The sequence below is a fragment of the Labeo rohita genome, chromosome 5, assembly GCF_022985175.1.
Source record: "Labeo rohita strain BAU-BD-2019 chromosome 5, IGBB_LRoh.1.0, whole genome shotgun sequence".
Lineage (NCBI taxonomy): Eukaryota > Metazoa > Chordata > Actinopteri > Cypriniformes > Cyprinidae > Labeo > Labeo rohita.
In genome coordinates this window covers 11,858,688-11,878,755 of record NC_066873.1, presented here as the reverse complement: position 1 = coordinate 11,878,755, position 20,068 = coordinate 11,858,688, and the positions used below count along the sequence as shown (strand labels likewise).

Here is a 20,068-nt window from a genome sequence, read left to right as displayed (position 1 = left end):
TGAAATAGAAATCTTTTGTAACATTATAAATGTTATAATGTTACAAAAATTAAACTGACTCCAAGCTTTTGAATGGTATAGTTTATAATGTTATTTCAGATAAATACTGATCTTTGGATCTTTCTATTCATTGAAGAATCCTGAAAAAATTTACTTAACTGTTTTAAATATTAATAATAGTAATGTTGCAAATCAGCATATACGTGACCCTGGACCACAAAACCAGTCTTACGTTGCACGGGTATATTTGTAGCAATAGCCAAAAATACATCAGACGGGTCAAATTTATAGATTTTCCTTTTATACCAAACATCATTAGGATATAAAGGAATAATCATGTTCCATAAAGATATTTTGTAAATTTTCCACCGTAAATATATCAAAACTTAATTTTTGATTAGTAATATGCATTGCTATGAACTTCATTTGGACAACTTTAAAGGTAATTTTCTCAGTATTTTTATTTTTTTGCACCCTCAGATTGCAGATTTTTTTATATTGCTGTATCTCGGCCAAATATTGTCCTCTCCTAACAAACCATACATCAATGGAAATCTTATTTATTCAGCTTTCAGGTGATGTATAAATCTCCATTTCGTGAAATTTACACTTATGACTGGTTTTGTGGTCCAGGGTCACATATTAGAATGATTTCTGATGGATCGTGTGACACTGAAGACTGGAGTAATGACTTCAGCTTTGATCAAAGGAATAAAATACGTTTTAAAATATATTGAAAAACAAAGCAGTTACTGTAAATAGTAAAAATATTTCACCATGCTTCTGCTGTATTTTGGATCAAATAAATGCAGGCTTGGTGAGCAGAATAGAATTCTTTAAAATAACATTAAAAATCGTACTGTCCAAAAACCTTTGATTGGTAGTGTAGATTTATTTTGAAGTTTGGCATTAGTCTCTGACGTTTTTGCTATTAATTTTTTATTGTGAAAAGTAGTTTGATAGTTTTAGAGTTCAGTCATTAGAAACAGTGGTCGATAGAACAGAAGAGAATATTTTACTGACCACCCCAGCACAGTAGGTGGCAGTATGAACCTATTTTGTTGTCCCAAAAGCCGCTAGTGAAAACACAGAGGAACAACGCCACTAACAGGAAAAAACATTGACGGTTATATATGACAGTTAAACCGTGTATCGATTCGCGAAGTGTAATTTTGGTGTCTAAATTGACGGTTTTAGTAAAATGATAAAAAATGTTATATTTAAAAGACTTTTAGCACTATTTATGCATTTTTTTTTTTAGATAGCTTTGTTGTTGTCTGAACTGTGAAGTTCGCCGTTCTTGCTCACATCTGTATTGAGCCCAGTATAATGGCAGAGCGAGGTGCACATTTAACAACAGCAGCTCCAGCTGAAGACAGACCGTCCATATTTGAGGTTTTAGCTCAGGACTCTTTGATGAGCGCTGTTAAACCTGCATTACTGCATGCTGTGAAGGTATTTAAACCATCTTGTACCTCATTAGCCACCACTGTAAATAATACACCTCACTGATTTTCATGTGTTCCCCAACAACTTGGGCTGCGTGTGAAATACAGTACTCACAGTATTTGTACACTATGCGCTGAAAGCAGGTGGGCCATTCAACAATTCTGGGTACATCTCATGTCCATGAAGTATATTTTTAATATATTTTCAAAAATATAAATCCCCAATGCTTAATTTTCTAGTACACAATTATATTTTCCCCAAAACACTACTATATGTTAAAAAAACCGTATGTTTTGTTCAAAAAATGTTCATATCACATACAACCCTGGTACTCAGCTGTCCAATTTTTGTAAAGTTGCTCATTGTACTCTGCGTTTAAGCGTGAAAATGATCTCAAATATAAATTAATTCCATAGTTTTATCAAGATTGGGTGTGCGCTTTAAAAATAATAAGTGTTTATTGTGAAATATTTGTGTCTTAAAACCAGTGTCAATTAAGTTACCCACTAGAAACCCTCTCAGAAAGGAATGGTTTGTCCCATTCTCGCATAATTTGCACAGTATGATGATATTTCCTCTAGAAGCACATGGATGAAACACTAGACGTTATGTTCTCTCTCTTTCCCCTAATATTGGTTAAACTAGCAAACTTGTGTCAGGAGTGGATTGATTGACTGTTAACATTTAACTAAAGCTTATGTTTTGATTATAAAAAAATATATTTCTAAACATACCATATGCTCAGTAGCTCTAGGCTTCTATGTTGAGTATAGGCCCAAAACACTAAAAATGTCAACTAAGTTACCAGTCAACTCTGTTACCCAAGTAAATGTTTGGTGGACAAACATAGATGGTATTTTATGCACGTATTCCTACGAATCACCTTTATTTATTTAGCACTTTATACAATACAGCTATGTAAGGTCATGTTTGGGTTATTATATTTGACAATACAACCTGTGCTTAAAACCTGTTGTGTCCCACACTGCAGTGAGTGTAACTTGAACTTTCATCTCCAATGTGAAATATGAACCAGGCTGACCTGGACTGTATTTGATGTGCAAACCCTGCCTGTGTCCACAGATCCTTGCTACGTCTAACCCCGCTCGCTATGGAATTCTTTGGAGGAGGTTTGATGAGATTTATGCTGTGCTGGACGTGTTATTGCAGCATCATTTCCTTTCCCGTACCAGCGCCTCTTTCTCAGAGAACTTCTACGGTCTGAAGCGTGTAGGAGATGACGGCACACGGGCAGCTCATCTGGGACTTCGGCGCAGACAGCACTGGCGCTCTTTGTTCCTTCTGGCGCTCCTTCCTTACCTCCACACCAAACTGGAAAAAGTCCTGGCTCGACAGAGAGACGAGGACGATTTCTCCATCCGCTTGCCGCAGTCCTTCATGCAGAAGTTGTACAGGGCTTTTTTGGCTGCGTATCCCTTCGTGTGCATGGCATGGGATGGCTGGGTCTTTTGCCAACAGCTTTTGTATGTTTTCGGCAAAACACGGACGCATTCTCCGCTTCTGTGGCTGGCAGGGGTTAAACTCTCATATCTCACGGCTAATGACATACACGGCCTGGATCTCAAACCATCGGGCCCGGCACTGAGCCCCAATCAAAGGTGAGTTATTTAGAGTCTACACTACATTATTTTCTTGAGGTTTACCAAAATATAAACATGGTTAATCTGTGTTTTCAGCTTTGGAGAGAAATTTCAGCGCTTGGTCTCTACAGCGGTTGGTGGTGTGGCTGTATCTCTTTCAACCAGCCTCTCGATTGGAGTGTTTTTCCTCCAGTTTCTGGAGTGGTGGTATTCATCTGAGAACCAGAGCACGGTTAAATCCTTGACCTCCCTTCCAACCCCTCCACCGCCTCTCCATCTTCACAGCCAGGAGACGTCACACACACACATCAAAGTCTGTCCGCTCTGTAGGAAAGTGCGCAACAATGACACCGCGCTGGCCACTTCAGGCTATGTGTTTTGTTATAAGTGTATATATGTGTATGTCAAAGCCAATCACAGGTGTCCTCTCACCGGCTACCCGTCAGGACTGCAGCACCTCATTAAAATATACACACCTGATGGATAGACTGGCCAAATGTGTTAGTTTTGTTTCCAAGATGCTTATTAATGTGGATTTGATTTTACATAATTATTGCACATTGTTCAGGTGAAGAACAGGTTTAATATTAAATGTTGTACTAAGGAAAGCTAAAATGCTTAAAATGGTTATAATAGACTGTTAATTTATGAAATGTGTAAATATTAAATTTGTACTGATATCATCATTGCCGACTCTTATTTAAAGTTGCAACGCAACGGAAGCCGTGACAGATGTTTTCTTTCATATTTTGACGTACAGCCAAATATAACAGATTTTTAAAAACAAAGAAAGTGGAGGCAGATGAATGTGAACTTGAACACATTTCTGTGGACCTTAAAGTCTTAGGAAATCCATAAGAGTCTTAAATCTATAATTTCAAATGCTACATGCACTGAAATAAAGGAAAAAAAGAATATCTTCCAATTTTGTCTTGTTCTCCAGTGTAAGAACCTTAAATCAAGATACATTTGCTTAAGATGCAAAAAGAATACATTGAAGAAATTAAATTTTACAGGTGAGTTAATGCTTAAACTAAGAACAAATATCTGTCAATGGTATATGAAAATACCCCCTTTTGAATGAATGTTTATTTTTCTGAGCTAACTGGCATATAATTATTCTTGTTTTAATGATATACTTATTTAATTTTGATCTGTTTCTCAGAAAACAAGACTTTTGCCATTTTGTATTAATTAAAAAATTTGGAGATAGTTTCACTTGACAACAAGACAATAATACTGAGTAGTAACTACTTTTTTTGTAAAAATAATAAAAAATATTAATAGAGATCTGTTGATTTTCAAACTTTACCGTGTTGCTAATACATATTCTCTTACATTTAGAGAACTAACTGATGTATTACACTACCAGTCAAAAGTTTTTGAACAGTAAGATTTTTAATGTTTTTTAAAGAATTCTGTTTTGCTCACTAAGCCTGCATTTATTTGATTCAATATTGTGAAATAGTTTTACTATTTAAAATAACTGCTTTCTATTTGAATGTATTTTAAAATGTAATTTATTCCTGTGATCAATGCTACATTTTACTCCAGTCTTCAGTGTCACATGATCCTTTAGAAATCATTCTAATATGTTGATTTGCTGTGCAAGAAATATTTTTACTATTATTATAATCAATATTTAAAACAGTTCAGTACATTTTCCAGGATTCTTGGATGAATAGAAAGATCCAAAGATCAGCATTTATCTAAAATTTAAAAAACGTTTGTAACATTACACACTGTACCATTTTGTACCAAGCTTGGAGTCAGTCTAATTAAATTTAATTTAACTTAATTTCATTTAATTTAATTATAGAAAATAATACTTTTATTTAGCAAGGATGCTTTAAATTGATCAAAAGTTATGATAAAGACATTTATAATGTTACAAAAGATTTCTATTTCAGATAAATGCTGTTCTTCTGAACTTTATGGTCATCAGAGAAACCTAAAAAAAAATTACTCAGTTGTTTTCAACATAATAATAATAATAAAAAAACAATAAATGTTTTTAAGCAGCAAATCAGAATATTAGAATGATTTCTGAAGGATCATGTGACTGAAGTAATGATGCTAAAAAAATCAGCTTTGAAATCACAGGAATAAATTACATTTTGAAATATATTTAAATTGTAAACATTTATTTTAAATAGTAAAAATATTTTCAAATGTTACGGTTTTTGCTGTAATTTAGACCAAATAATGCAGGCTTGGTGAAAAAAAAATATATATATCTTAAATGTTCAAAACATTCGACTGGTTGTGTATATTCCCTTTAGTTTGGTCTTTACATTTTCTTTGGTCTTAAAAAAGTCATAAAGTTTTACATTTACCTTCAGAAAACCCTGTCAGAAGGTCTAGTTATGGCATTTAGATTATATGCATTTACAAAATAGTGTATTTTCATGTCATGTTAACTCTAATTCAAGTGTGTTTTGCCCATTTTTAAATGTTCTTTTAATCATAAGATTATATTAAGTTTTAGTATCATAATTCAAACCATTTATTGAAACCAGACAGTTGAAGAGCACAGGACTATCTATGATACTGATGACAGCTGATTCAACTAATTAAGTTTATATGCTGGTATTGTTTTACAGTTCCATTCGAATAGAGCCTTTTCATTCATCTAAGCAGAACATTTTATATATAGCAACAAGTCAGAGCTTATTCTCAAATTTACAGTGTCTGCCATCTGTTGCAGCTTAGTGACAGCAAATGTGTAACACCTCCCAACACAGTAATTTACAGCTGGCTAAAACACAGATTGACCAACATGCATGCCAAGGGGCCTCTGACCGCTTCGAACTGTAAGAGATGTTTTACATTGAGTCGTAACTGGCAGATTAATTGTGAAAGAAACAGATTGAAAAAGGCGATCTGTGACTAGATCTGTTTCCAACAGGATAGCCAAGTGGTAAAACTATTCGTACCACTTTTTTGATTACATATTATTGTAGGCCAAAACCAAGAAATGAGTTTGCATTTTACACCTTGTGTCCTGAGGTCAATGGGGTTTTTGAATAGGTTTGTGCTTAATTGTCTGAAATGAGGTCAGAGGTTAACACAAGCTCAGGATATTTTCACGTTTTCTTCTGTGATATAAACATCAGTAATACCCTGTAGTAATTTTACTTTTATTGTCTTGAAAAAGGCTGTTGCTGACTAGTGGTTAAATAGGACTGCAGAGGTTGTTGGGAATATTACACTCATCACACTGAACAGGTCACAGTCTCATTGTGTTCATAATAACACTCTTGCAAACCATTCTAACTGAAACTTCCAAGGAAAATCTATATCAAGACTGAAAGAGTTGTTGGAAGCTTAGTTACGGTGATGTTGACATCATGTGACCATGGTATAGTTTATATGTTAATCATTTTACCTCTGGAGATTGTTTAGGCTTCAAAAAAGAAGTTGTGTTCATTTGTGAAGATTGTGATGAACATGTTAGCATCTTGTCTACAATAATCCATAGGTCAAAGGAAATCAGAATAATGCTAACTTCTGGGTTGGTGTACGAAATCATTCCAGTGCTTGATACACCTGCTTATAATTTTCAAGTTAACCCCAAAATCTTGATTAGCTGGTTTAGGTGTATTTGAATAAAGTAGATAATCCGGTTTAAACATCCCATGCAGGAAGGTCATTCAACAATCAAAAGCATACTCAGAGCACAATAGTGATCAGTGTGCTGAACTAAATCCAGTCAGCTCCACAATAAATCGCATAAGTTGTTCTCAAGCAAAATCTTAAAATCAAGTCTAGCTTTAGAAATCATGAGGGGTCAGTTTTGTTTTCTCCAAGGAGATTTTTAAAAGACTACTAGAACTTTTGGGCTCTTTTGCTTTGGAGTTATTGCACTTTTTGTATTTGACTATTTCTTATCTGTAGACTTTACAGCTTTGTCTCAATAGAATTTTGTGAATTTAAAGTCAATCATCATATACACAGTGTTTTCAGTTGTAAGGTGGCAACATTGTTGTGCTCAGGGGTCCAAGACATTAAGCTGTCCATGTTGAGTGCACCAGAGTGTTTAAAGCAGATTGTTCACCAAACTGGTAGATTGATATTCCCCATCTAAATATAGGGCACAGGAATTTTCCCAGACCCATGAGACCCTATGTTTACAACTCCCTGAAAACTTCTTGAAATACTGCTGCATTACCCACATTTTTTTTTTTTTTTTTTTTACAGAAGATGTACCACAAGTTAAGAGAGTAATTAAGATAAATCAGGACATTCATGTTCAGAAACGGCAGTAACGGTGGCACGTTACTCCATGATTTAGCGTCAAAAAGGTTGGGTATTCCTCAACTTTATGCAAATCACGAGCAAAAAACGCCAGGCGACAACTAGTCGCTGTGAGAAGTAGGTTTTGATGCATGTTCCCTGGTGAAAAAACCAGCATATGCTGGTAGGTATGTTTTGATGCTGGAATGCTGGTTAGATAGGTTTTGATGCTGGTTTAAGCTGGTCCTTAGCTGGTTTATGCTGGCCCTTGACCAGCAAAAACCAGCAAAGGACCAAAACATACCTACCAGCATATGCTGGTTTTTTCACCAGGGTTTCCGAGTGTTTGTGGAACTGGCCTGAACTGAAAACATGTTATTGAAAAAGTCATGAAAAAGTAAATGCATTTTGCATGCTTTCATTATATGCTATGGCGCCTTAGATGGCACCAATAAAGCCATTGCGAACCACCATTAAAATAAAGAGATGAAAAGCAAACATGGTGTAAACATTGTTTTTGAAAGCATGCTCTCCCTTAAATTTTACACGCCCCAAAGCAGCCACGCTGTAGCGTTGCCAGGGGCACGGAGCGCGAATTTGACGCTGTAGTGGAAAGGCACCGTAATGCAAACTGGGTCTTTGCTCAAACTCATCAAATAGGAGAGGTTCGCAGCTCAGAGAGAAGATTAAACTTGGTCAATCAGATCTTGGTCAATGATGCCAAAAGGCAGCAATACCAAGTCAGTCATGTTCTTTCACTCATCATCGCTGCAGAGATCTTCGCATGGTCATTTTCGACAATTAAGCAGAATCACTTACCATTAAACATCTACCAAAGTTTGAAAAACTGAAAAACACTTTAAACCTGAATATGGTAAGATCTGGCATCATTTCTCAACGTCTCAAGTCAAAATTTTGACTAAATCCAGATGGTGTCCAATGTCAGGTCAGTTTCCAAATGCTGAAGTAGCCTTCACTTGGTTAACTTATAAATCCTAACTTTTTCCTTAAACATAAGCTTGTTTCTTAACAACAAAATAGCCTGAATGACTGAACAAAATGCTTGGTTATGTATAATGCACGTGTGCATTTGTTCTAACACTTCAGACATCTTGAAAACCTGTCTGAAACTGTTTCTCAACAGCAGCTTCATGCAAAACCACTGTTTGTCAAGTCATTGATTGATTAGGTAACAAGGAAACCACGTTTGCCTTTCAACCTTTATAGTTTGTCTAATCACTAGAGGCCTGTTCTGCACACCTGTTCACACTTCATCATCATTAGCCTGTGGTGTAACAGCTTCACCTAAATCAATAATCAAGCCCAAGGGATCAGCAGTAATTTAGAGAGTTAATTCATGTCACTGTGGTCAGAAGAGATTATAACAGATTGTTTTCAAACTTTTGGCTGCTAATTAATTTGGTTTAGACATTTGTGACTCATCAAAAACACTAGAATGTTCAACCCATGTTAAATTAATCAAATGTCAATTTTTGTAGCTTCTAGGACTGAATGTGAACTTTAATCTGTTGGCTGTGTGCACAGTGTATGTATTACAGAAATATGCTATTCCAATATAGATTCATAGAATAACACCTTTCGTCATTAAAGCTGCTGATGTTCTTTTTTAGGTATATTTGACATTTAGTATTTTAAACATTATAACTAGACGCATACTTGCTTTAATCTCATTTACAATGCCTTTTTCAGACAGCGTGTCGCCTTGTCATTGACTGCAGCCTCAGTTCATGTGCGCCTGCCAGTCACAGCTGTGAAATCTGACCATTCACATGCTCCCCGGAGCAACAGATACTCACTAGGATCAGTCTTATGTGCTAATATGTTAATCTCACACAAACTCGTCCAGCCATATTTCACCACAAAACTGAAATAAAAAAGAGGCATTATATTTTGCATGAAAAGAAAATTATTTCTGTACCATTTTGCATTGTAACAGTATTAGGGGAATTAAAGCACATTTTTCAACCAATTAATTTTGACCATTTTTCTTAGTTAAACATTAACGGCAGTACAACAAAATTCTACAATGATGTATAAATACCAAGCAGTTTTGATAAGATATCATAATGAAAATGACATTTGAGCAGTATGACTCAGGCATTTTCATGATTCACCCACTTAAAGGGATAGTTCACCCAAAAATGAAAATTACCCCATGATTTACTCACCCTCAAGCCATCCTGTGACTTTCTTCTTTCAGATGAATACAATCAGTTTTATTAAAAAATGTCCTGCCTCTTCCAAGATTTATAATGGCAGTAAATGGCTGTTGAGATTTTAAAGTACAATAAAGTTCATCCATTCATCATGAAAAGTACTCCACATGGCTCCAGGGGGTTAAAGGAAAAGTCCACTTCCAGAACAAAAATTTACAGATAATGTACTCACCCCATGTCATCCAAGATGTTCATGCCTTTCTTTCTTCAGCCGTAAAGAAATAGTTTTCTAAAAGGGAAACATTTCAGGATTTTTCTCCATTTAATGGATTGTTATGGTGCCCCGATTTTGAACTTCCAAAATGCAGTTTAAATGCGGCTTCAAACGATCCCAAATGCGGTTGTAAACAATCCCAACCGAGGAAGAAGGGTCTTATCTAGTGAAACAATCGGTTATTTTCATTAAAAATATCTCAAACACTCGTCTTGTCTTGCTCTCCCTGAACTCTGTGTATTCTGACTCAAGACAGTTAGGGTATGTCGAAAAACTCCAATCGTATTTTCTCCCTCAACTTCAAAAATCATTTCCAGTACCGACCCAGTCTTTGCAAAGTGAACATGCAAACACCCTCAACAAAAAAAGATAAAACAGCGATATAGGACAATTTTGAAGTTGAGGGAGAACATGAGATGTGAGTTTTTCGACATACCCTAACTGCCACGAACCAGAAAAAACTGTTCAGACAAAGTGAGACAAGGTGAACCTTTGACATTAAAAAGTATATAAATTGTATTTTTTTTATGAAAATAATCGTTTACAACCGCATTTGGGATTGTTTGAAGCTGCATTTAAACTACATTTTGGAAGTTCAAAATCGGGGCACCACATCAGTCCATTATATGGAGAAAAATGTCTTCTTCAAAAAACAATTTCTTTACAACTGAAGAAAGAAAGATATCGAAATCCTCTGACATTGTACTTTTCAAATCTTTGTTTTGTACTTCCAGTTCATGACCGGTGTTTTTTTTTCCCCTCTTGCCTCTGCACTTCCACGTCCGTCACTGCGTTTTTCTACATCCTACGTCACCCGCAGGAACGCCACTCTCTCAAGTGTACGACAGCTAGTGAAAGAAAAATTGTAAATATGGCTATTTTTCATACACAAATGCATTGCTTCACTTCAGAAGGAGTTTATTAACCCCGCCAGAGCCATGTGGAGTACTTTTTATGATGGGTGGATGCACTTTTTTGGGCTTCAAAATCTCAACACCCATTCACTACCATTATAAAGTGTGGAAAAGAGCCAGGACATTTTTTAATATGGCTCTGACTGTATTCGTCTGAAAGAAGAAAGTCATATACAACTAGAAAGGCTTGATGGTGTATAAATCATGGAGTAATTTTCATTTTTGGGTGTACTATCCTTTTAAGGTTGTCTGCTGATTTAGTCATTCATCACTGTAACACGATAATATGTCACAAGGAAAACAGCAGTCTTGTCTTGAACAGACCATAAAGGCATATTGAATTATCACTGGACACAGAAACGATAAATACAGTTTTGCAGTAAACAAAATAGGTTGTGTTTATTTAACATAAATTAACATACAAGTACAGACAGTGTGAAAGGACATGCTCAACAAAACGTTGCGATAATAGTCGGCTACATGATCTGGACACGAAAAACATTTCACACTAGATATGCGTTTATCTACTGATATTGTGGCACAATGCAACAGAAGTATCAAAAATGATCATAGACGTATTTTACCACACATACGCACAAAAAGAAAAGTGCTTTTTAAAGCCCCCACAAGCAAAATACACAGAATTTTGGTCAAGTTTCCTTGAAAAGAGTAGTGCTTTACTATGCCTTATTACAGAATCCACTCACGAACATACTATTAAATTAAATTAATGCTTAAGGCATGAAATGAAGCAACAAACTTTAACTCTGCATTCTGAAAGACCTACAACAGACTAAATCAGTCAAACCGGAGACACTGTTTCCATGGACTATCCTACAAGTGCACTTTTGTCAGTTTAGTTAAGGCAGGCAGAAATTGGTCCGACTTCTTTCCCCCTGGAATGTTTCCTCAAATTGACGTTACATAAATATCAGATGTTATTTTGAGCGGGGCGATAGGACTGCCAACTCGGTTCACATTAAACGGTTTCAGCTTTTTTGTCTTTCTCAAGTATTTTTTACAACTAACTGTGCCCATTAATTTGTTATTGACATCGACAGTGTAAACTTCTAGTAGCCCACAGGAATAACATTCAATAGGCCTTGTGTGAAAAAAAATGGATAAAAACTCCACCTTTGTGCTTGACAAGTGACGGTGCAATATATTACACATGCAAAACCTTCAATGATATACAAGCGCACAGTGAGCCTGTCTAAAGCGTCTAGATTTCACACCCAAGCTAAAAATACTGCACTACATATAGGCCTAGTATGAACGATACTTCTGTAACAGCTTTAAAATGAATCCTTTTGGGACGACTATTCTGCAGGCTGAAAGATTACAGTATTATAGTTCCACTATTAAACACAGACATCACTTTTTTGTTTTCTTAAAGGGAAATGAAGCGTTATCACTTCTTTTGTCCACACAGTGAAAGTCAGCAAAGTCCAGTGTTGTTTTAAACTACTGACCTTTCCTATAAGACAAAAGTAGTTGAAAATATCTTCATTTGTGCTGAAGAAAAGTCATACAGGTTTGAAACAACATGAAGACTGATGGTTCATTTTTGGGTGAACTATCACTTTAAACTGAAGCTCAAACAGGCCTGTACATTATAAAAGCTGGATATTGCAGTTAAAGATACTCTGGCAGTGACTCTGGCAGCTCTGATCCAGAGTGGATCCAAGACCAACTCATTTGGTCTCATTATCTGTGGCACACTATCGATCCGGGATGGCACCGCAAAAGGAAGCGAAACAGGCAAATGATATTAAAGCAAGCCACTCTGTGGCATCCACTTCTGGAATCAGAAAATGGCACATAAATGCATCCAAATGACCTACAGCCTAAAGAAATACCAAATAAATAGCCCTTGCGGTTAAAATCTCGTAAACGTGCGCCTTTTTTGCTGTGAAGCCTCCATGTAATCCTTCCACCAGGTAACAAGGCATTTCCTCTCAGAAAATAAGCCTAAAAGACTCAAGAAGGAGTTTTAATGTGCTCGGAAGCTTGAAAAGTCAAGCGATGGAACATTGCGCGAAACGAAGAGCATCCCTGGATCTCACACGGCCTGCAGGCCTCGCTCATGGCCGTCCAGCTGCACTTTGATTTTGTGCAGTTCCTCGATCTCCTGATGGTGCCGCTCAGTTTTGTGTCGCACTAGCGAGCGGTAGAAGTGAATGGTGAACACCACAAAGATCAATCCGACCGGCACCATGATGATGGTGGAGGCCAAGGCCGCCTGCCAGCCGCTGTGGCCGGGCTGAACCGCAGGCGTGCTGCAGTTCTGCTTGAGGGCAGCCAGGACTGACGCCGGTTGCGCCCCAGAGTCAACCGGCAAGAACTTTATCCAGCAGAGGAGCACCACCTCTGCCAGGAACAAAAGGATTCCTAGAGCGGTGGAGAAGCCCCAGGCCAGCTCAATGTAGTGGTGCATCCTCTCGTGGGGAGACTCGGAGACGGAGTTGAGATTGTGGATGTTGCTGACGGCTTCCACGTTGGGAAGGATGCAGGTGCTGATGAGGAGGGCGAACAGGTGGACGGCCACCAGCACTGTGGTACACACGCTGAAGGCAATGAGCAAGAACCGTGGGTAGTTGTACTGCATCTCCAGCTGCACCTCCACCATGGCCACCTGGATGCAAGCACATTATAAACAATCAAATCAAACGGGTAATATCTGATGTGAACCAAATGTGGTCAAATAACAGTGGGGTTCCTGAAGTAAAAGAGCCCTATGATTTTTAAAAATATAATGTACTGTATAACACTCTATAAAAATAGGTCAGTACACTTACATCAAAATGCGATATGGACTAGTGTCTGTAAATATTACGCTGCAAAAATGCCATTTAAATATGAATCTTGCATGTTCCACGTGTCTCTGTGTGAATGAATGGCTCAAACATGTGGTTTTTGTATACTACATGCTGAAATGCGCATGATTCTCGCTGTGTTTTCAGCATCTGCCGCCTCAATATATGAATACATAATCTCTCGAACTGCACTGAGAGTCACTTCATGAGCATTTTACTGTTTCTTTTGAGTACAGCTATCGTTATATCATATACAAACAGAAAACTAAAGGTCTTCACAGCAATCTGTCAAAATAAAAGTTTGGGTTAACTTGAAGAAATGGTGACAGAACTATTACTTAATGTAATTATAGTACTACTGCTAGAATTATTATTAAAGCATTATTTTTAAAGGAATATGTACCAGAGAAAAAATATTTAGCAGAATTTATTTAGCAGAAAAATGTAAATACACAACACACTATAAAAAAATAATGTTAAAATTAGGGTTGTCAAATGATTAATTGCGATTAATCACATACAAAATAAAAGATTGAGTTTGCCTAATATATGTCTGTGTACTGTGTGTGATTATTATGTATATGTAAATACAAACACATTCACATTCAGGTATATGTATTTATTATAATTTTTTTTTATATAATTATATTACATATAAATACAAATATTTTGTATGTAAATAACATTTCTCTTAAATATATACATTAATTTGTATGCATTTATATATACACATAATAATTACACACAGTACACACACATACATTAGACAAACTTTTATTTTATATGCGATTAACACGATTAATTGTTTGACAGCCCTAATATAAATAAATAAAAACTGGTAAAAATAAAAACATTTCATAGGACCTTAAAAATGCAATTTTTGTTAAAGTTTTAATTAACTGCTGTTTAATATTGTAAGTTTCATGATTTCAGTTAATTAGACATGTTTTTTAATGAATAAAATTAACCATTAAAATGAAGACTAGAAGTATCTAAAGTATCACTGAAGTATCCTAAAAAAATAACATGGGTTCCATAAATAAATAAATAAGTAAATAAATAAAAGCACAACTGTTTTTAACATTGATAAAAATAAGAAATGTTTCTGAGCAGCAAATCAGCATATTAGAATCATCATATGGCACTAAAGACTGGAGTAATGGCTGTTGAAAATTCAGCTTTGCATCACAGGAATAAATTACATTTTAAAATGTATTAAAATAAAAAAAATATTTTGAATTGTAATATTTTACAATAATACTTACACTATTTTTTAATCAAATATATCAAGTAAATGCAGCTTTGTTGAGCATAAGAGACTTTAAAAACATTTTTAAATCAACTTTTATAAGTAAAGTGTTTATTTGCAGAATTCCCCAATAAAAAAATACTACACTACCCATAATCCTGAATAAAAATCCACCAATTAGAAATTTTGCTGTTACTATGGAAACTGAGTTTAACAACTACTACCCACTCCCATGAATCACTTCAAATGATGCATTCAGCCTACATGCTCTTGTTTATGTCTGAATATTTAAAAAAAAAAAAAAAAAAAATGAATCACTTTTTCTGTTGTGTCCTATAATAAAAGTGATAGAATTATTAGAATTTGACTTGTTACAGTATTTTGTTTGCTTCAAATCAAAGTGTTTAATGTTGCTGGTTGCTTTCATAAGTCTCTACTGAAGAATGTTTGAAGTCCCTATGGAGAAAATGAATGCGAAAATACTTCCGGTCAAGTGGGAGGTCACTGTTATGCTCCATTTTGGATAAAGGAGGTTAGTAACATAAACTTCCACCGGACAATGATTCAAAACAATCTTATCTCCAAACCATGATGTTTCTAAAATTTCAGCAACCCACACCCTGTGTTTGACATTTGGCAATGATTTCCTGATACATTCACTCAAATACAAATGTACAAAAGAGTGTGGCCAGGAGTCTGCATACTGTACATCTGACAGCTCACACTTATCATAGAGTGTAATACTCACCATGGCAAAACCAGACAGCAGGGCTGAGGTTCGGCTGGAGGCTTTGAGCTTGGCCCTGCTGAGGTAGAGTTTCCTCCATGAAAGAGCCTGGACCGAGTGGTGGTTGGAGGTGACCAGCTCCAGATAGCTGCGACGAACCCAGTCCCTGTAGTCCATCCCACCGCCATCCTGGAGCCTTTCTGAGCCACCAGGTGCGGGGGAGCCCATTGGCACATTGAGCTCACTGCTCATAGTAACTGTGAATGATATTTTGCAAACATAACGTCATACAACATAATATTCACTCTTTTGAAAGTGGTGCAGCCATTTGCGACATGTGCGAGGATTCTTCACTAGTTTTTTAGCTGTACAAGAACAGAGTTATGCTGCTTGATATGGCAAAATGGTATTTGTTATCCTAATCATAATCATAAACACAATGCATTGTACTCCAAATAGTTTTACAGTTTACAGTACTTTGTTATTTGCCTAGAGCGGCTAATGAATTGTAAGTCTTGCATATTGACAGAAAATAGTTTATGTCTACTTTGAAATATAAGGATGTAAAAATTAGGACATAAAAAAAATAAAAGTAATCTTACATTCACAATAAGTACCAAAAATAGGGACCAGATACGTTTAGTGTATTTGTTTATGAGTCCCTTTTTGTCCTGAACAGTTAAACTGCCTGCTGTTCCTCAGAAACTCCTTCAGGTCCCACAAATTCTTTGTTTTTTCAGCATTTTTGTGTATTTGAACCCTTTCTAACAATGACTGTATGATTTTGAGATCCATCTTTTCACACTGAGGACAACTGAGGGACTCATATGCAACTACTACAGAAGGTTCAAACGCTCACTGATGCTTCAGATGCATTAAAAGCAGGGTTTGAATTTGTTTGAAAAGCAGAATTTGTTTGTTGAATTTGTTTGAAAAGCAGGGGGTGAAAACTTTTGAACAGAATGAAGATGTGTACATTTTTCTTATTTTGCCTAAATATCACTTTTTTTTTTCATTTAGTACTGCCCTTCAGAAGCTACAGAAGATACTTAACATGTTTCCCCAAGACAAAGTAAGTTAAATTTACCCTAATCTTCAAATTCAAAAACTTTTTCACCCCCGGCTCTTAATGCATTGTGTCAGTACTAAATAAAAAATAACATTTATTTTGCATGATCCAATTAACATTTCACAGATTCTGCAAGGTGTATATAAACCGTTGACCTCAACTGTATTAATCTGGTTGTATTTTTGGAAGAACCTTGTACATACCATGATAGATGAATATGTTAATAATTCAGCGGCATGATATTATTATCTGTTACCACTATTACAGAAGATCTATATGTGATAAAAATGGCAGAAATTACTTTATAAATTTGAAACACACCTGATTGGCCTTGCCCTGCTTTAGGACCGGTTTTCAATCAAACATCTCTGGTTAAATAGAAAATGAATGTTAAATAATTGCAAATTGCAATCAACATTAAGAATTAATAAATGCAAAGAATTAACAAAGATAAATAATATGTTAAAATAGCATAACTGAAATTAAAATAATTGTATTCTGCTTGTTTTTCTGCTCTATGGTGCTGTAAGCATTCACAATACACGGTCACTCTTCAAAATCATTTTATAAACAAGAATACACACACACACACACACACACATATATATACATATATTACACATATACATATACATATATTACACAAACTTATCAAATACCTACACTAAAAGCCAACAGGTATTATCTCTGGTGGGGAAAAACCCTATTCACTTTTATTTAGTATTTCAATTCATATGCACCTTAAAACAATTTTATCTGTAACCCGTACTACCAGAATGCACATATCATAGATATTATATCTATTTCCACCCTGACTGCTCACGCAATAACTCTAGTATTACCTTAACCCCATAATCCTCACAGACATCTGTACCAGACTGAAATTGCACTGAAAGCTAACGTAGTTAATCTGTATCGCATTGTTTTCTACTACAGCCTTGTAAAATAAAAATATCCTTCTTGATCCACCCATGCAAATCTGTGGCTGTAACTAATAGTGTTTAAAGTGGAAACAATTCAATGGGCCCATAACATATTTAACATGTTATTTAAAAAAAAATGACAACAGGCACAAAGCAAGGGGCTGGGCCCAGTATTTCCATCTATGGCCCAGAGTCTACACAGAAAATTCATCCTCTGCTGTAAATGTGTTAACACAATATAAACACAGAGGAACATGGTTCATTTACTTTGGTTATTTGTTACCTACTGGTTCCTGATTCCTTTATGAGGCGGAATGAATGCTAATCTAACCTTTCTAACTACCTAAGTGACACACACAATGAGTTGTATTATCAAAAATAAAACAGCACGTATAAAAGTACCATCCTTGAATAACAAAATTAAGCTACTGACATTTTAGATACAACTACAGTCTTTTACAGAGCATGTAAATATCATGGTACATAACTATGGTAATGATTCAGCACCACAGTATATCAAAGAACATCTCACAACATCACTGTACCAATCGTGTTCCCATAACATTTTAGATAGTACCTGCTTCTAGTATGCTTTCCAGATTCCCACAACAGCGTGTGGTTATTTTTAAAGATGAATGTAGCTGCGGTGTGTTGGTTATTTAAATAGGCAGCAAATGAGCGCCACGTCAGACGCGAAACACATATTGGATCAAAATAAAACTGCATGTTAAAGGCTTGTTAGTGAACAGCCGCTGTTTATACATATGCGTCTACGCAGTGTGTGTTTCTGTGAGCTCGACTAATTAACTTGCAAATGGGAGCACAATGAACGCCAGGCCACAGATGTGTTTCTCAGCACACACAACTTCCCTTCCTAACCAGCAGCAGCTACTGAAGCACACAATAAGAAAGCATCACCGACCACACATGCACAGCTGTACACAGGTCGTCTTTGCGCTCGCACCCGACTCACCTTCGCTGCCAGTCACTTTCTGCTTTCACTTCCACATGAGAGCCGATAGAAAGTGGATGTGGGAGAGAAATGGACGTTGACAGCTCTGGCCGGACTCGCTTTTCCGCTCTCGAGATGTCCGAATCCTCAGCGAATCGTTCGTTTGAGTCGGATCTTCACAATGTTCGGTTCACGAATTTAATCCCCTGAATCGTTCGTTCACGATTTAGACTGAATCAGTCTGTGCGGATCTCGAGTCACCTGTTTATTTATAACTCATACCTAGCTAAATGTTACAAAGAAAACCCATAGAAAACAGTTTTAATAAAGATAACAAATTAATGTATAAATGAATTTTACTTAATGTAAATACAAATTACATGTAAGGCCTGGATGAGTTGAAGCTTGGTTGGAAGAACTAAAAGGGACCAATGAATGCCATTATTTTTTAACTTAAAACAACGACAACAACAACAAACATAATACACAGCAATACACTGCCAGTCAGATTTTTCATGTTTTTTTTTTTAAGAATTCTCTTATACTCACCAAGCCTGCTTTTATTTGATCCAAAATACAGCAAAAGCAGTAATACTGTGAAATAGTTTTACTATTTAAAGTAACTGCTTTCTATTTTAATATATTTTAAAATGTAATTTATTCCTGTGATCAAAGCTACATTTTCAGCATCATTACTCTTTAGTGTCACATGATCCTTTAGAAATCATTGTAATATGCTGATTTGCTGTTTAAGAAATATTTCTGTTATAATTATTATTATCAATATTTAAAAGAGTTAATTGCATTTTTCCCCCCAAAATTCTTTGATGAATAGAAAGATCGAAAGATCAGCATTTATCTGAAATAAAAAGCTTTTGTAACATTATACATTTTTTTTTTTTTTTTAACATATTTTTACACATTATACATTCTGTATCAAGCTTGGAGTCAGTATAATATACATATATATATATATATATATATATATATATATATATATATTTGGAAATAAATTATAGAAATTAATACTTTTATTTTGCACGGATGCTTTATTGATCAAAGGTGACGATAAAGACATTTATAATGTTACAAAGATTTCTATTTCAGATGAATGCTGTTCTTCTGAACTTTCTATTCTTCAAAGAAACCTGAAAAAATTCTACTCAGCTGTTTTCAGCGTAATAATAATAAACGTTTTTTGAGCAGCAAATGAGAATATTAGAATGATTTCCGAAGGACCATGTGACTGGAGTAATAATGTTTAAAAATTTAGCTTTGAAATCCCTTTTTTAAATTACATTTTAAATTATATTCAAATAGAAAACAGTTATTTAATTATTTTTTAAATAGTAGAAATGTTTTAAATATTTCACACGAGGACGTCAGTGACCACTTGATGACGTAATTACGGGATAAAGTGAAACAATCACTGAATCAGTTGTTTGAACCGGTTCTTTGAATAGAATCATTCGAAAGAACCGATTCGCGTAAAATCGTCAGACGTTTGTACCTGTCACGTGATCTCTCCCCTACGTTCTCTGTATGCATCACGTGATGAGGGTGTGTCTGTGTCGCAATATATGATATTAAATTCACGTTTTTTTTTTTTAACTTAAGCACTTTTTGCTGACTTTTTCCCCTGCAATTTTATGCCCTCTATTCCAACCCTGATTTTATAAAG

The 20,068-nt window shown here is 35.5% G+C and overlaps 2 protein-coding genes and 1 non-coding gene across 4 annotated transcripts; 1 reads left to right on the top strand and 2 right to left on the bottom strand.

Moving 5' to 3' along the window:
• The first annotated feature begins 1,079 nt into the window (after window positions 1–1,079).
• Window positions 1,080–3,730, top strand: pex12 (peroxisomal biogenesis factor 12). Its single transcript, XM_051108945.1, has 3 exons — window positions 1,080–1,455; window positions 2,533–3,068; window positions 3,147–3,730. The coding sequence occupies exons 1-3, from the start codon at window positions 1,330–1,332 to the stop codon at window positions 3,535–3,537; spliced, it is 1,053 nt and encodes a 350-aa protein (XP_050964902.1). The 5' UTR covers window positions 1,080–1,329; the 3' UTR covers window positions 3,538–3,730.
• A 4,226-nt stretch (window positions 3,731–7,956) lies between these two features.
• LOC127166230 (Z30 small nucleolar RNA) lies at window positions 7,957–8,056 on the bottom strand. The gene has a single exon (XR_007827877.1). It is a non-coding gene; the product is annotated as a Z30 small nucleolar RNA (small nucleolar RNA).
• A 3,087-nt stretch (window positions 8,057–11,143) lies between these two features.
• Window positions 11,144–18,531, bottom strand: orai2 (ORAI calcium release-activated calcium modulator 2). 2 transcript variants are annotated; one of them, XM_051109418.1, is made up of 4 exons: window positions 18,409–18,531; window positions 16,834–16,880; window positions 15,465–15,700; window positions 11,144–13,286 (listed from the first exon to the last, which is right to left on the bottom strand). In XM_051109418.1, exons 3-4 carry the CDS (start codon window positions 15,693–15,695, stop codon window positions 12,714–12,716), a joined length of 804 nt encoding a protein of 267 aa, XP_050965375.1. In that variant the 5' UTR covers window positions 15,696–15,700; window positions 16,834–16,880; window positions 18,409–18,531; the 3' UTR covers window positions 11,144–12,713. The 2 variants fall into 2 exon arrangements, with proteins under 2 accessions (XP_050965375.1, XP_050965376.1); XM_051109419.1 differs by lacking the exon at window positions 16,834–16,880.
• Between the last annotated feature and the right edge of the window lie 1,537 nt (window positions 18,532–20,068).

Coding starts and splice junctions, on each gene's coding strand:
- pex12 (XM_051108945.1), top strand. CDS start 1,330: ATGGCAGAGCGAGGTGCACATTTAACAACAGCAGCTCCAGCTGAAGAC. Junction 1,456..2,532: donor CATTACTGCATGCTGTGAAG/GTATTTAAACCA, acceptor CTGTGTCCACAG/ATCCTTGCTACGTCTAACCC. Junction 3,069..3,146: donor GCACTGAGCCCCAATCAAAG/GTGAGTTATTTA, acceptor CTGTGTTTTCAG/CTTTGGAGAGAAATTTCAGC.
- orai2 (XM_051109418.1), bottom strand. CDS start 15,695: ATGAGCAGTGAGCTCAATGTGCCAATGGGCTCCCCCGCACCTGGTGGC. Junction 13,287..15,464: donor TGCTGTCTGGTTTTGCCATG/GTGAGTATTACA, acceptor GCTTGCATCCAG/GTGGCCATGGTGGAGGTGCA.